Raw genomic sequence first — 17,717 nt, forward strand, 5'->3', positions numbered from 1 at the left:
GGTAAACACTGCTTTATATCAGTAATGTTTTACTAGAAAGGAATGTCCTTTGCTTTGTCCAGATGACATTGGGTAGTTATGGAATCCTGTAATTCATTTCACACAATGACAAGAAAAATAGCATAATAACAACACAAAAAATGTTTTCATCCAAGTTAAATTGGAGACCAGATTGCTTTGAGACTAGAAACATGACATGAAAAACATAAGTTAATGAAAAAAAAACAACTTTGGACATGCTATGAGAAAAAAAAAAAAGCTATAGGACAATTATATTCTGTCATTTTTATTTCAGTGACCTTTTAAAAAAGTTGTTTTTCCTTCCTTACAAATATGTACCTCTACAGTTAGAAAGTAGTCCATGACAATCTATGAATATGTTTCATGTTCTCACATGACAAGGAAATTCTCCAACCGTTCTAATGATCCAAAACATGAAACATTTACAATAGCCCCGTTTGGCCTCATTAAGGAAAAGTATATTTGCTATATGAAAAAGCTCCTTGAAACACTTCCTCATTCAATACCATTTCAACCAAGGAGGACCCTGCTGTATGAGATGTTTTGTATGCATCCCAAATGACACCCTATATGGTGCACAGATACTGGTTAAAAGTAGTAAGTACACTATAGAGGGCATAGGGTGCCATTTGGGACACAACCTTCGTCTTTATGTTGCGCCAGAGGTTTCTCCTCATAGTGGCGGTGCTTGTGTTTCAGGCATAGAACTCCTTGGTGGGGGCTTTCTGATAGGCTGAGCTAGGGGCCTTGCGTTCTCCGAGGACGTAGCTCCCCTCGTCCTTCTTCCTCATCCTGTAGACCAGGAGGAGGATGAGGAAGATGGCGAACAGCAAACCTATAACCCCGCCAGCTATCACCGCTGGGGGGGGGGGGGGGGGGGGGAGAAGAACCACGTCAGAAGATGCTTATTGATCAATAATTCAATACAAGTGATTGGTGTTGACAACACAACAGTGGAACCTTGCTAGGAGATAGAGTTAATAACAGTCAAATCAGATATGATAGACCTTTACCAGATTGTGTGTGGGGCAAGGTAATTACCCCAACCCGATTAATGATATGATTGTGATGTGTTGTCTCACCTAGCTATATTAAGATGAATGCACTAATTGTAAGTCGCTGGATAAGACCGTCTGCTAAATGACTAAAATATAAAGTAAATGTAACCCCATTACCTTCTGTTAACGTGGATGAACAATTAATAGGGAACTATGATTGCTTTGTATCAAATGTTTGGCAACAACTCACATTGAGAAATTAATGGGAAAAAGCACCCTGATAACTTTAAGCACTAGACTGCAGTTAAGATCAATGGACTAATCAAATATGAGAGGGAGCCGACTCAGGAGTCACAATTATACTCTTCATTCATAACATGCTTTCATTGTAAAACAATCCCGAAGTGTTGTTGGTTGCTTGACTCAGTCTCCTTCAATCTGCTATCAAACGCCAAGACAAAGAGTCTGCTTTCAGAATCAATAAAAGAAAGTCTAGAGTTACCCAATTTAAGACAGAGGCCATGTTTCAGATCCAATCTCTGATAGTGGGATGTATTGAAAAATGATTTCTTCAATTGGAACTGATAGATTTCAGATTACCGTTTTGATGAATCATTATCGTATATGGCTTTTTTTGTGTGATGTTTAACATATGTTGTCTCATGATATTTTATTGCTTTCATTATGCTCAGGTCTCATCGGAAAAAGCGATGTTAATGTCAATAGGATCTCCTGAATAAATAAACACCAGAACATACCTGCTAGCACCTCCGTCCTCTGGAATAGGTTTTCAGAGTGTACATCGTAGGGTGTGTCTGCCTCGTACAGCAACCCGGAAGCACCGGTGGTGCTGGGAGGAGATTCACTACTGATAACAGTCTCCTCCGTCACGTCCAGAGACCGTTCAGGGACCTGGGCCTGACACAGACAGAGGGAGAAAGAGATTTAGATTTTCACAGCAACTATAAAACTACAGGGATACTATTAAGTCCTTGCCATGCCAGCAGTGCGAGGCGAAATGAAAACCACACTACCGGCTCAAAAGCCCACACTAAAGTCAGTTAAAAAGAGAGGCATACCTCTGTTTCGGTCTCTGTTTCTGTCTCAGCTATTTCTGTGCTCAGGTCAGTGAATGTAAACATCTCCACGGTGGTTGAAAGGTCTGGTAGAGAGTCCTGGGTTGGCTTTGCTTCAGGAGCGGCGAACACTCTTTTCACTTTGACTGGCTCAGTGACCTCACCAATAGCTGAAGAGGAAAATAATATAACATGTATTGACCCCAAGAGAAATTTGGTTTGCAGGCAGGGCTAACATGATAAACAACAAATCACAACAATGCCAGTGGTAATGGATTCACTACTAATGATTAGAGGTTGAACGATTAATCGGAATGGCCGATTTCAAGTGTTTATAACAAATCGTTGATCAGCATTTTTGGACACCGATCATGGCCGACTACATTGCACTCCACGAGGAGACTGCGTGGCAGGCTGACTACCTGTTATGCAGTGCAGCAAGGAGCCACGGTAAGGTGCTAGCTAGCATTAAACTTATCTTATAAAAAAAAACAATCAATCATAATCACTAGTTAAACTAGTAATATCAACCATGTGTAGTCATCTAGCTTGTCCTGCGTTGCATATAATCGATGCGGTGCCTGTTAATTTATCATAGCCTACTTCGCCAAACAGGTGATTTAACAAGTGCATTCGTGAAAAAAAGCGCTTTTCTTAAAATCAATACACAAGTATATTTTTTAAACCTGTATGTTTAGTTAAAATAAATTCATGTTAGCAGGCAATATTAACTAGGGAAATTGCGTCACTTCTCTTGCGTTCTGTGCAACAGAGTCAGGGTATATGCAGCAGTTTGGGCCGCCTGGCTCGTTGCGAACTGTGTGAATACTATTTCTTCCTAACAAAGACAGCCGACTTCGCCAAACGGGGGATGATTTAACAAAAGCGCATTTGCGAAAAAAAAGCACAATCGTTGCACGACTGTACCTAACCATAAACATCAATGCCTTTCTTAAAATCAATACACAGATGTATACATTTTTAAACCTGCATATTTAGCTAAAAGAAATCCAGGTTAGCGGGCAATATTAACCAGGTGAAATTGTCACTTCTCTTCCGTTCATTGCACGCAGAGTCAGGGTATATGCAACAGTTTGGGCCGCCTGGCTCGTTGCGAACTAATTTGCCAGAATTTTACGTAATTATGACATAACATTGAAGGTTGTGCAATGTAACCGGAATATTTAGACTTATGGATGCCACCCGTTAGATAAAATACGGAACGGTTCCGTATTTCACTGAAAGAATAAACGTTTTATTTTCCAAATGATAGTTTCCAGATTTTACCATATTAATGACCTAAGGCTCATATTTCTGTGTGTAATCAAGTTATAATTAAGTCTATGATTTGATATTTGATAGAGCAGTCTGACTGAGCAGTGGTAGGCAGTAGCAGGCTCGTAAGCATTCATTCAAACAGCACTTTCGTGTGTTTTGCCAGCAACTCTTCAAGCCTATCAACTCCCGAGATTAGGCTGGTGTAACCGATGTGAAATGGCTAGCTAGTTAGCGGGGTGCGCACTAATAGCGTTTCAAACGTCACTCACGCCGAGACTTGGAGTAGTTGTTCCGCTTGCTCTGCAAGGGCCGCGGCTTTTGTGGAGCAATGGGTAACGATGCTTCGAGGGTGGCTGTTGTCGATGTGTTCCTGGTTCGAGCCCAGGTAGGGGTGAGGAGAGGGACGGAAGCTATACTGTTACACTGGCAATACTATAGTGCCATATAAGAACATCCAATAGTCAAAGGTATATGAAATACAAGTGGTGTAGAGAGAAATAGTCCTATAACAACCTCGACCTAAAACTTCTTACCTGGGAATATTGAAGATTTATGTTGAAAGGAACCACCAGCTTTCATATGTTCTCATGTTCTGAGCAAGGAACTTAAACGTAAGCTTTTTACATGGCACATATTGCACTTTTACTTTCTTCTCCAACACTTTGTTTTTGCATTACTTAAACCAAATTGAACAGGTTTCATTATTTATTTGAGGCTAAATTGATTTGATTGCTGTATTATATTAAGTTACAATAAAAGTGTTCATTCAGTATTGTTGTAATTGTCATTATTACGAATACATTTAAAAAAAATAATAAATTAAACCGGCCGATTAAATCGGTATCGGCTTTTTTGGGCCTCCAATAATCGGTATTGGCATTGAAAAATCATAATCGGTCGACCTCTACTAATGATAGAGGCACTTTTCATAATGAGTCGACCAATAACATCACACAACCCCTGCCATACTGACTCAGAAATAGACTGCAAGCCAGATCTGTTTGGGTGTTCTTGTACAGTACATTATACAGTCTATGGTTCAGTAGCACTTCAGGTTAGGGTATATGAAATAATGACTCATTCATTATTGAACGTCTCTCTACATGACATATGCTGGGTAATTAACATAGTCTTGGTTGACTGCATGTGAAACATCTGTGCTTTCACCGCCTCCGTAGGTCCATTGTGATCCTGCAGTACCAGTGTGCCCTAGTAGTCTAACCAAAGTCAAAAGGTTTCTGTGCACCGTCTAGGACCTTCGTAGAGCCAGTACAATTATAGCTTTCCATACAGCTATAACTTTTAACAAGGCATTATCAGGTTGCTATGTAAATGACATTAGGAAATAAGGGTGAAATATTTTAGAAGAAGGAAACCATTGCTTACTCATATCACCGGACCCAGAGCCAGAGTTGTAACCGTCGTCGTCTACGGAGTCTCCTGATAGGTCATCCAGATACAGGTAATCTGACTGGGCCGAGATCAATGTCTGTGAATGGAGAACAAGAGATGAACAAAAGTGTCTCCACCATATAAATTGAATTCTACAGGTACCCACATGCTATTTAGGCAATAAGGCCTGAGGGGTGTGGTATATGTCCAATATACAACGGCTATGAACGCTGTAATGCAGAGTACAGCCTGGATACAGCCCTTAGCATGTTGGCCATATACCACAAACCCCCAAGACGCCTTATCGCTATTACAAAATAGTTCCACATAAATAGAACAGTAAACGAGAGCATTTGCGTCATACCCATGGTATATTGTCTGATATACCACAGTTTACCTCTGATTCAGAGGGGTTGGGTTAAATGCAGAAGACACATTTCAGTTGTAAATCTGACTAGGTATCCCCCTTACCCTTGATCAGCATCCAGGACCCATAATAATACTCAATAAGTGATCACATGACAAACTATTCCCAGTGTAGATGCCCTTCAGATTATACAAACACTTTTCACTGTGGAGGCTAACCATGCTGTTTATTTTATACAGGCATTAGAAGCGCAAGAGCAAAACAAATTTGAAAGAACCAAGCTAAGAAAATCAGGACATATTTTGGGAGAAATGCATTTTTTTTTTTTAAATCTCAGTTACCTGGGAAACAAACAAATTAACAGAAGCAGGCGTCTCATGATGAGCCTCCCCATTACCTGAAATACCACTTAGAAGCTATGAAGGCCTGGATCAAATCTTACATTGTCTTTAGTTTCTGCTTCAGAAAATGGATCAGTCTTCCTGTAATTCCTCTGCATGTGGACAGCAGGTTAAAACAGGAAGGTGTTATTGTCTGACTGGCTCATCCAATCCCAAGGCAGTGTTATTGTGAACAGAAGAATGAAGAGCAGATGGAACCATGTAGTCTTGACTCTCTGAACCCTGGATCCTTCTAGTCCTCCCTCCCAACCCCCTGCATTCCTTTAGATCTCTGGCCCACCACAGTAGCCTGGTGGCCACCTCTTCAACTAGCCTGTCAGGGCTCATGGAAATCACCATGCACAGCCACTGACACTCACCAAGACGTGTGATGTTTCCACACAATTGTGCTTCCCAAAATCCCCACAAAAGCAATACGTCTGACAAAGGTACTAAGGATGAACCCTCTGTGTGCACGCACGTCGAGGTCTGCCTTTTTGCTCCACTGATGAATGTTGACACTAAGGAGCCTGGTTCAATTTTCAGGTCTTTGTTCGAGGGTGGGGGGGGGTGACAGACAAGGATGATGTAAGAAAAAGGAATGAGTCTTGCTTCAAAGGAAGCAGAGCCTAGTACACAATAAGAGGACAAGCCATTTCAGACTCACTGAAGGAGACAGATGCTTCAAAGAGCACAACAATGGCTCTGGCTGAAAAGAGGGAATACCCAGCTAGATAAAGACCTTCCCTTTTGGCCTCCGACTGGGATCACTGAGGGAAACAGTTCGAAGCCACAAACTCATATCAACCTCTGACTAACATTTCCTTTAGGAAATAATTGTCATCTGTACAAAAACACATCTTTGGTGTGCCATTGTGTTGTGCTCCAGTGGTCTTTCAAACTGTCACACACAGTGAATCATCTTTTGTTTGCTATGCAACATACTATAGAGAACGCAGCAGGCAGAACATAAGACAGGGAGTCATGATCAAAGTAATGCAGGAAAACAACGTATATAAGGGCTCCCATGTCAACTAATGCTAGAAGACCACATAGTGCTACTTAAGTGTTAGTACACATTATGCATAACCGTGGCATTCAAACCAGGCTGCAATGAAAACTAAAATGGGACTTTAGCGACTGCGTTGGCATCAAAATCCAGAGTGTAAGCTACGTTTCTATTCAAGCGTTGATTGACATGGTAATGGACCAATAGTATTGGAGAAAAGATAACACAAATGGACCCCTCTGACACTGTACGCTCAGTGGTGACTAATCCTAGAAGACCACATGTACACTATGAAGTGTAGGACTGGCGTCACAAGTGACTGATACCTACTGTACACCATGTATGACTGGAGTCATGAATGACTTGTACACTACTTCCATTTGCCAGCCCTGAAAACACTTCCCAGTATTTAAAAGTATTTGACCCAGGTCTACTCAGCTGATTTAGCCTCTGAAGCAGACAAGTGTTATGACAAATGTCAAGTTGACCCCAAACAGCCAATAGGTATAACATTGTGAGAACGATGGAGACTCTCAGGGTCAGCCAGTGACCATACAGTAGTAGTCTAGTCAGTGTGAATGCCCAGCCACTGCATCATGAAGTACAACATCAATACAGACTCCCAGACGTTAAACAGCCCTGATTATTTCCTCCAATGCCCTTTGTTGGTCAGGATTAGTCAAGGACTCAGATCAGACCCCGGTACAGTACAGAGTACAACTTGAAGGCCCTATTTTCATGCTGCCGGCATTCATTTACATTTTTAGTCATTTAGCAGACGCTCTTATCCAGAGCGACTTACAGTAGTGATTGCATACATTTCTTTTCATGCATTTGTTTTTGTACTGGCCCCCCCGTGGGAGTGGAACCCACAACCCTGGCGTTGCACACACCATGCTGGCGTTGCAAACACCATGCTCTACCAACTGAGCCACAGGGAAGCTTATTAGATAGTGTTAGGTTAGGCTTTATCTAAGAACAGGCAAAGATTGTGTCAGGCTCTGTTTTCCAGAGGTCGATGTGAACACACGAAAGTATGCTTTATGATTAGTCTCTGAACAACATTTTTGCACCTAGCCCACACGTAGCAAACATGCCTTGACAAAATACACTGTTCAAGATGTGAGGATCAATTACTTTCACAGCTTGTGAATAGACTATCTAAAGCAGTGGTTTATCATATGGGGCTGCCTCAACTCTTCAGAGAGGGAGAGCGAAGAGGCGATGAGAGAACGATGTTTGCAGCAGTACGATGTGGTGGTGAATAATATCTCTCATTCCAAAACAAACTGCTGTCAGACACATGAAGGTGAGCCTCACATTCCTGGGCCAAAGTAGCAGCACAAGTGAGGTATTGTGCAGGGAGCTGAGGAGCTCAGGACTGGGCTTTCAGGCTGTGCCAAGTCTACAACTGAAAAGGAAATACTCCCTCTTCTCTCCCTCTGCTCACTAGCTAGCTCCTTCCAAACAGCCCAGTCAGCCAGCCCCTACTAAAGGTCTGAATCATTAAGGTATTGTTGTTAGCGGCTATCACAGCAACAAATGCTGGGGACATGTCAGCTAATCATGTCACCCTCCTCCTCCACAGGTATAGTTGTCAGCTGTAACGATGGAAAGAGAACCTGCCAAGAAATTGACTTATGGGGCTTTTTAAAATACATTCCAGGCAGATCTAGGATGACTACCTGATATGAATGTAATCTCAACATGAAAAACATTGGATTTCCTTTGAAAGTCCTCCTCTATGCCCTGAAGTCCTGGCTGTGTTGTTTCTCAGCATAGCCCTGTCGGACAGCCAGAGGAAAACAGGACGTTCTGTGCTGCTTACATTCACACACTAAATAACATCCAAAGCTACCAGCAACACTGCATACATGCATACATACATGCATGCATACATACATACCGTCTATCAGCATCACCCAATGACAGCAACACCATGAATGCAACCAAACAGGTCTACCAAGACAATAACCCAGCATGTGGACCAACAGCACAGGAGCTCTGTAGTAACCAGCTTCCTTCCACAGTGTTGGGAAGCAGCACAGATGTTACAGGTGTGGGTTACAATATTAACCCACATCTGCCGAGGGCTCAGCTCCATGCAGTGCACAGCAGCTCTAGGCTACATCCCAAATGGCTCTCTATTCCTTATTTGGTGCACAACTTTTGATGGGCCCTGGTCAAAAGTAATGCACTACATAGGGAACTGGGTGCCATTTGGGATGCAAACCTTGCCAAAGTAGTAGCTGTCCAACCAGCTGCTGACATTCGCAGCCCCTCAGGAGTACACAGGAAGCACATTAACTAACTACTAGACAGTGCCAGAGCTCCACCAGAACTGCTGCAGAGACTAACAGGATGAATACAGCCCATTCAGACCAGAGGCATGTCTGGTATTCTTCATATGATTTAATAAACACAGGTGTTGTACTAGGGCTATGAGGCTGGGATATTCTACTAGCCTGGGTCTTCCAGTAATACTGTACGTCTTCTTGGAGGGGGGCAGAGAGCAAACTTACTGGAGTCACACATTCTGGGGATATATGTTTTATTGACTGTACCTGAATGGAGGGACTAGATGTAGTGCATGTTATGAAATTATAGCAGTGTGACAACCAAATTATGGTGAGATTACATGTGTGCACAAAATATGATTGTGTCAAGCGTGGTCTTTCAAAGAGAGAGAGATGCTGCCACTACTTGTCAGAGCTTCTTATACTCCAAGCCTCTCTCACTGCTGTCTATGCCTTGGGACAGGTCATCATTGTAAACACGAAATGTGTTCATTTATACTTACCTGTATTAATAAAGACATTAACTTTGGTCCTTGGACACTACAGTAGTGCGAGTATGAAGTAGTTTACTGGGGTGTGGGACCCTGTGTGAGGGTTGGGTGATCCACACTCCTTCAACTCTAACCTTAAACGTTAAGGACTACATTCAATCAAAGCTGCATCGCAGGATTTAGGCAGTAGCTCTCTGGAATGACCACTATGTCCAGCACATACTAAATGGGAAAACATCTAATACAATACTTTGCAATAGATAAGACTAATTTGATATCTTATTATTCTAGGAAGCTTTCAGTGGCAAGAGTTCATGAAAGAGTTGAACAGAAAATCTTTCCAATCATTTATAACAAAATCCATTATTTTCTGCCTCCGTTTTCCATCCAGGTAATCACGGTTTGACCCTGTCATATTCCAGGGATTACCTGAGCCAAAACATGAACAGGGGACATGAGTGGGAGTTTCAGGAGTAGCTAAGGAAAAGCAAAGTTCAGTTGTGCAAAATCTAGCTAATGTAAAGCAGAGAGAAATTCATTGCATCTTTCTGTTAATGCCAGAGTAAAACAGCTGACAGCAAATGAGTCTTCACATGAAATCACTTCAAAAGACAGGATTACTAAGCAATTACTGTCTAAATTCAGGCTCAAATGGTAATTATAGTTTTTCACAAGTTCTTAAACTATACCCCAGGCTTGGTCAGAAAGAGAAGCTATGGATCTGTCTCCGTTTGTGGTATTCCTTGATGTGATGCCACCAAACACACAGCTTTAAGGCCTCTGCACTGTTTACGTACGTAGATCACATGCATGTTCATAGGTGGAGTCATGAGGGGCCCAGACACTCACTCTAGCTAGCGACGACATTTAAAAACTTCTGGATCCCGTGTAATTGCCTGTTTACAAATACTAGCTAGCAACATGTCTGGTGTTATGCTTTGAACTCTACTTTAAGAATTAAAAATATAATTTGATTATAGAGATATATATATATATATATTGCTCAAAAAAATAAAGGGAACACTTAAACAACACAATGTAACTCCAAGTCAATCACACTTCTGTGAAATCAAACTGTCCACTTAGGAAGCAACACTGATTGACAATAAATGTCACATGCTGTTGTGCAAATGGAATAGACAACAGGTGGAAATTATAGGCAATTAGCAAGACACCCCCAATAAAGGAGTGGTTCTGCAGGTGGTAACCACAGACCACTTCTCAGTTCTTATGCTTCCTGGCTGATGTTTTGGTCACTGTTGAATGAGACGGAGTCTACAACCCACACAAGTGGCTCAGGTAGTACAGCTCATCCAGGATGGCACATCAATGCGAGCTGTGGCAAGAAGGTTTGCTGTGTCTGTCAGCGTAGTGTCCAGAGCATGGAGGCGCTACCAGGAGACAGGCCAGTACATCAGGAGACGTGGAGGAGGCCGTAGGAGGGCAACAACCCAGCAGCAGGACCGCTACCTCCACCTTTGTGCTAGAAGGAGCAGGAGAAGCACTGCCAGAGCCCTGCAAAATGACCTCCAGCAGGCCACAAATGTGCATGTGTCTGCTCAAACGGTCAGAAACAGACTCCATGAGGGTGGTATGAGGGCCCGACGTCCACAGGTGGGGGTTGTGCTTACAGCCCAACACCGTGCAGGACGTTTGTCATTTGCCAGAGAACACCAAGATTGGCAAATTCGCCACTGGCGCCCTGTGCTCTTCACAGATGAAAGCAGGTTCACACTGAGCACGTGACAGACTTGACAGAGTCTGGAGACGCCGCGGAGAACGTTCTGCTGCCTGCAACATCCTCCAGCATGACCGGTTTGGCGGTGGGTCAGTCATGGTGTGGGGTGGCATTTCTTTGGGGGGGCCGCACAGACCTCCATGTGCTCGCCAGAGGTAGCCTGACTGCCATTAGGTACGGAGATGAGATCCTCAGACCCCTTGTGAGACCATATACTGGTGCGGTTGGCCCTGGGTTCCTCCTAATGCAAGACGATGCTAGACCTCATGTGGCTGGAGTGTGTCAGCAGTTCCTGCAAGAGGAAGGCATTGATGCTATGGACTGGCCCGCCCGTTCCCCAGACCTGAATCCAATTGAGAACATCTGGGACATCATGTCTCGCTCCATCCACCAACGCCACGTTGCACCACAGACTGTCCAGGAGTTGGCGGATGCTTTAGTCCAGGTCTGGGAGGAGATCCCTCAGGAGATCATCCGCCACCTCATCAGGAGCATGCCCAGGCGTTGTAGGGAGGTCATACAGGCACGTGGAGGCCACACACACACTACTGAGCCTCATTTTGACTTGTTTTAAGGACATTACATCAAAGTTGTATCAGCCTGTAGTGTGGTTTTCCACTTTAATTTTGAGTGTGACTCCAAATCCAGACCTCCATGGGTTGATAAATTGGATTTCCATTGATTATTTTTGTGTGATTTTGTTGTCAGCACATTCAACTATGTAAAGAAAAGTCTTTAATAAGATTACTTCTTTCATTCAGATCTAGGATGTGTTGTTTAAGTGTTCCCTTTATTTTTTTGAGCAGTAATATATATCTTCTACACTCCAGATACAAATTTACTTTCAGGATTTAACTAGCTACAAAAGCAAACATTGTCTGCCTCCAAATTAGAAGAGGTTGAACTGCTCTTACTAGTCATTTGTTTATATTTCTCACGAGGGAGAAAATGGCATGTTGGTCCACTGATCACTACAAGAGGGGACAATTGAGAATACATGTCTCTAGTCTGACCTATGCAAAGCATTGACAAGGGAAGACATGTTCAGTACTTTTGGATGTTTTTGGCAATTACAGGCACACCGCAAAAGCATTGATGCTAGTTATAAGCTAGGAAACAGTTTGCCATCGTCAGCAAAGCTTGCCAGGCTATCTGGCATGTCTCGAAGGCAGATTTTGTTGCTTATCCCTCAGTAGCAAAATGGGCCGAAATCGCCTGAGAGTTTTGAGATCGTTGGAATTATCAGTTGTGTAGGAGCAGTCGAAGGGAAACATATTCAGATCCGAGCTCCAGAAAACTCTGGTAGCGAGTACTACAACTACAAGGGATATTTCACAATAGTCCGGATGACAGTCCGCAATGCAAAGTACCGCTTCACCATGGTCGACGTGGGCGCATTTGGTCGGGAGGGAGATGCGGGCCAGCTGCCGACACCAAGGCCAGAGTCCTTGCTGATGACCCAAACACTGAGCCCATATTCCCGCTGAAGGTCAACATGATGCGACCATATCCAGGTAAAATTCTGTAAATCTATATGACTTGTAATATTACCATGTGAAAATCATACCAATGTGAATAGAAGTAATGACCTCCCTCACATAAAAGTGGTCTGGCATCCCAGTAGGAGGATGGGGGCCTATGTCCCAAGTATAAACTACAGTAGTTACAGTACATCTGATACCCTTCATGTTCCTGTTCAACACTAATGACATGCTTCTTTATGCAAAGGTTCTTCAGGCCTTGATGCCAAGAAGATCTACAACTACAGTCACTCAAGAGCCAGAAGAATTAGTCCTGAAGCATGAGACAGACCGCTGGCCCATACGCCACACCTGGGTTACAACAAATAGCAACTAGATTATGAACACACAACTGGGTCAGAACAATCAGCAACTAGATCATGAACAACTGGCATCAGTACCAAATGAGAGCAGACATCTGAGTACCTGAGAGAGATCACTATAAAAGAATCTCATGTGGACAGACTATTTCATTAACACGGATTACTATAAAACAGCAGACACATTGAGTGGACAAAACAGAAAGAATACCTGCTCTTTCCATGACACAGACTGACCAGGTGAAATCTATGATCCCTTATTGATGCCGCATGTTAAATCCACTTCAATCAGTGTAGATGAAGGGGAGGATACAGGTTAAAAAAATTATTTTTAAGCCTTGAGACATGTATTGTGTATGTGTGCCATTCAGAGGGTGAATGGGCTAGACAAAATATTGAAGTGCCTTTGAACGGGGTATGGTAGTAGTTGCCAGGCGTACTGGTTTGATTGTGTCAACCCAGCAGTGTTACAGTTCTTTTTCCACGCTGAACAGTTTCCCGTATGTATCAAAAATGGTCCACCACATCCAGCCAACTTTGCATCCCACACTTGTGTCAAGCATCGGTGTAAACATGGGCCAGCATCCCTGTGGAACACTTGACACCTTGTAGAGTCCATGCTCTGACAAATTCAAACTGTTCTGAGGGGAGGGAGGGAAATACACTCTCAGCAGTTCAGGACGACAGCTAGCCTAGCGGCTAAGAGCATTGGGCCATAAGCCGAAAGGTCGTTTGTTTAAATCCCTGAGCAGACTAGGTGAAAAATGTGTTGGTGTGTCCTTGAGCAAGGCACTTAACCCTAATTGTTCCTGTAAGTCACTCTGGATAAAAGCATCTGCTAAATGACTAAAATATCAATCTTGACTTGTGTTTTCTATTCAGTTCTGATAGCTGTGGGCCATGTCAGGCTCCCTCTGAATCTAGAAAAGGATCCCAAATGTGTACTGTTGAAATTCTTTGACAATCTGTGACATGCTTAGCAGTGTTCTACAAAAACACAGAAAATCCTCAGCAGAGAGAAAAGAATCCCCAGGGTTGAAAGATCAACACAGGCTCTGTGAGAAACTTTCCTCCCTTAAATCGTAGCAAAATATAAATAATTGATTTAACCTAAGTGACAGAACTCAGATTCTTCAGATGGGAGGTAGTGACCGAAGTGGAGAATCTCAGACCTTTTAAAAAAGACAATCAACAAAGCTGTCAAACCACAACCCTACAAGTATTTCACCCGCAACAAGCTCAACCCTACAAGTATTTGACCCAGCAACAAGCTCAACCGTACAAGTATTTGACCCAGCAACAAGCTCAACCCCACAAGTATTTGACCCAGCAACAAGCTCAACCCCACAAGTATTCAAATCAGTTCTGATTTATCACATACACATATTTAGCAGATGTTATCGCAGGTGTACTGAAATGCTTGTGTATTTGACCCAGCAACAAGCTCAACCCTGCAAATATGTTTAAAATTCCAGACAAGCTTTGGTGGACAGATAAAAGGCTCTTACAGAGCCGTTGAGAGAGAAGGAGACAAAGGGAGCTGGGGAAAATGAGTAGAAATACCAATGGAGCACAGCTCCACTTACATGTGAAGCTGCATGACCCCCAGGCCAGCCCTATCCAGTCAGCGCTGATCAGTTCGACAGTACATACTCTACCCTGTGTACTGCATGCATGACTAACACTGGGGAGGGCCTCCCTCCTGCTGACAGGAAACATTTAAAAACGTATTTAAAATATTCTCAAATTAAGGTCAGACAGAATACCACCACTTAGGATCTTGTGTGAGACTGCAGTTCCAAAGGAAATAAAACTAATTAGTTCCTGTTTCGCATTGATAATATCGTTATCACAGCTTGTCAGTCTGTCCTTCTGTGCATCAATTAACCCAAGAGGGTCAGGAGGACATAGAACATGTGGATTCAGAGTCCAAATCACACTGTCTTTCACATCCAGACGGTCACCTCTGACTCACATACAGCTTCAGTGGTCTCTAAAAATAACACTGATGTCTATTGAGAGCATATCTGCCAGATACATACAGTACAAAAACATCTGGAGTGGGTGTTTTTGTTTTCGGGAAAGCGTTATGGCCATATATGGAAGTAACGCAAGGCAAAGAACATTTAGTACCAGTCACATCTATCAGCAAAGAGCAGACAGGGGTATTCTCTCTGATGCTTTTCAACTGGGTAAACAAAGTTGGCTGGCATAACACCACAGCAAGCTGTCAGTATACACCGTCATGGAACATCTTGCGTTTGACCACGGTCCACGCTCTTCTAGAAAATGTTACGTTAAGGTTAACTTTCACTCTAGGATGCATGATCAGAGTAGCAATGATCACAATTCCATGTACAATCAAATCAAAACCACAAAAAAAGAGAAGTCCAAACATTTACTAAATCTTCAGGCATAGGCTACAATTGTCAAGAAAGGTTGAAAACTAACATCTCTTATTATTGACCTTCAGATCTGAGCCAAACAACCTACAGTTTCCAGTTGACAACTTCAGGGCTTCATAGATACAGAGCAGACGGTGTGTACATCACAAGGTTTTCCCCTCTCACAACCCAGCCGTCTAGTGCCTTGCTGCCTAGCCACCCCCAGGTTCTCTCCGAGAACTTCACATTTGCTAAGCTAATTGAGGCAGGGGAGGAATGAGAGTAGCAGTCAGTACTGAAGCTGCGGTATGTGACCATTTTCCATCCTCTCAAGAAATCCTATTTGTCAGGCTAGTATTTCATTACTTTTCTCATTCAGAATTTCCATGCATATTTCTAGAGCCTTGATCAGACAGTTAAGTACATCCAAGTCCAGATGTTTCTATACTGTTGAAGTTATTCCCAACCATGCCTTAGTATTTGATGTGGTACATCTGTATGAAGCCCTTTCAATGACACAACGTTGATGATGATATGACAAGTGATGTCATTTCAGTTCCACCTAAACAGTAGATGTTCCTTCACTGTTGACTTTAATACCAATCAGGTCAGATATCATGGTGACAGTGGTATAGTACATGAAGTACTTTCAGTGACTGATATGATGTGTCGACATCTCAGTTTAATATTGAGATAAATCTAGAGCAATAGTTTCTCTGTTTCCACATGAACAAAAAGATGGATACTGATGGAGGTTAGAGTCCGGTCCAAGATGTAATGAATTAGAGAAAAGTGCTGCCTCTCAGAGCTGGTGTTTATGTTTTGTGCTGAAAAATGGAAGGGGATGAGCGATGGTGGTTAGGGTCTTTCAATAGGAGGTTATTGGACACTTGTTAAAAGGCAACACTGAGATGCCTGTGTTCTCAGCCTGGTTAAATGCAACCATTTAATCTGTTTTGACCAAGGAACTATAGTTCCACACCACCTCTTGAAAATCATATTTGACCACTGGAATCAAACTAAAGTAACTCTGCGATAATGAATTTGGCTTGATACAAATATTAATCATACAGGTGCTTTTAAGGGCAACTGTAAAAAGGTATCCTTATTATTTGGCCCACAATGTGATAACACTTCAGTCATATGGGAAGTGCACAAGGGAAAGAAAAGGGGAACACATAAATAACAATAGTTACATTGACTTCTTTACTTGTAAAAGTAGCCAGATAAATTACTCGCAGAGGTTATGAAGAACGCGAGTGAGACAAGCATGCAAAATAGCCTACATCGAAACAAAAGCCCGTTTAAAAAAATATTTCAGCAGCTCCTTACCGCGAGAGGTTTAACAAAACATTTTAAATATTACTTTTCTTGTCCTGACAACTTTACTCACCGTTTCACTCATAAAACAGGTCGCCACCGCGAGAGTCAATAGCATCCATGTGTTCGTCATTATTCCTTTGGAAAGAACAAACCGTGGCAAAAAAATAGATCTATTAGCTAGCGCTCATACCAAAAAAAATTATTATCTTCACAGTTGTAGACACCTCTCTCTCTCCCAATCGAATTATTCCAACACGAGCAAAGCTAGATCCTCCCCACTCGATGTTCCTCTCCGAATAAAATAGTTTATTTCCCGTTTTTCCTGGTACTTTTCTACTGAAAAGGGACAAGCGGAAGCACGCGCTATTACATGTACTGATGCGCCCAGCTTGGAACGCAACATTCATTGCGGAAACAAGGTAGTTGGGAAAGCGTCTTCTATAATTGATTGACAGATACTTCGAACATAAAGAAGCGTCATTCACTTGAGTGTGCAGTGATCATTTCAATTGACAATTTGACATAGCCACAAGTGAATGAGTTATGATAGGCTGGTAGAGTATGCCTACACAGGTTATGAACCATCCGGATATGATAGTCCTATCTCACTTCTGACACCAAGGCAGCGTTCCGGGGTAGGATAACACCTCACAATACAGTGACACTGTTCCTGGAGAGCTACCGTCCTGTAGGTTTTCGCTCCAACCCTAATCTAGCACAACTGATTCAAATAATGAGCTGGTTGGTAAAATGAATCAGGTTACTAACAACTGGGGTTGAAATAAAAACGTACAGGAGGGTAGCTCTCCAGGAACAAGGTTGGAGAGGAGCCCTGGTTAAACCTATTGTTTTCACATCAGTTGAGATGAGAGGGCGCCACTCAAATGTTTAGATCAGTGGTGTCAAACTCATTCCATGGAGGGCTGCGGGTTTTGGGGTTTTCCTTTCAATTAAGACCTAGACAGCTGAGTGGCGTTGTTTTCTAATTAGTGACCTTAATTCATCAATAATCAAGTACATTGGAGGAGCGAAAACCCGCAGACCGAGGACTCGGCCCTCCATGGAAGGAGTTTGACAAGTGGTTTAGATGTACTGTTGTCTATAGACTTTACTTAAATAAAAC

At 42.6% G+C, this 17,717-nt stretch overlaps 1 protein-coding gene across 1 annotated transcript; it reads right to left on the reverse strand.

The window, feature by feature from the left end:
• Nucleotides 1-187: 187 nt before the first annotated feature.
• On the reverse strand, nt 188-17,193 carry LOC106573899 (syndecan-2). The gene is made up of 5 exons (XM_082975740.1): nt 16,665-17,193; nt 4,760-4,862; nt 2,099-2,265; nt 1,778-1,937; nt 188-880 (listed from the first exon to the last, which is right to left on the reverse strand). Exons 1-5 carry the CDS (start codon nt 16,722-16,724, stop codon nt 717-719), a joined length of 654 nt encoding a protein of 217 aa, XP_082831866.1. The 5' UTR covers nt 16,725-17,193; the 3' UTR covers nt 188-716.
• Nucleotides 17,194-17,717: the final 524 nt, after the last annotated feature.

Source organism: Salmo salar, chromosome 05 (genome assembly GCF_965601325.2).
Source record: "Salmo salar chromosome 05, fSalSal1, whole genome shotgun sequence".
Taxonomy (NCBI): domain Eukaryota; kingdom Metazoa; phylum Chordata; class Actinopteri; order Salmoniformes; family Salmonidae; genus Salmo; species Salmo salar.

What these genes read in the sequence shown, in the direction of transcription:
- LOC106573899 (XM_082975740.1), bottom strand. Translation starts at nt 16,724, where the DNA reads ATGACGAACACATGGATGCTATTGACTCTCGCGGTGGCGACCTGTTTT. An exon ending in CCTGTTTTATGAGTGAAACG is followed by an intron (nt 4,863 to 16,664) that starts GTGAGTAAAGTT and finishes CTCCATTCACAG; the next exon opens with ACATTGATCTCGGCCCAGTC. An exon ending in GAGGACGGAGGTGCTAGCAG is followed by an intron (nt 881 to 1,777) that starts GTATGTTCTGGT and finishes CCCCCCCCCCAG; the next exon opens with CGGTGATAGCTGGCGGGGTT.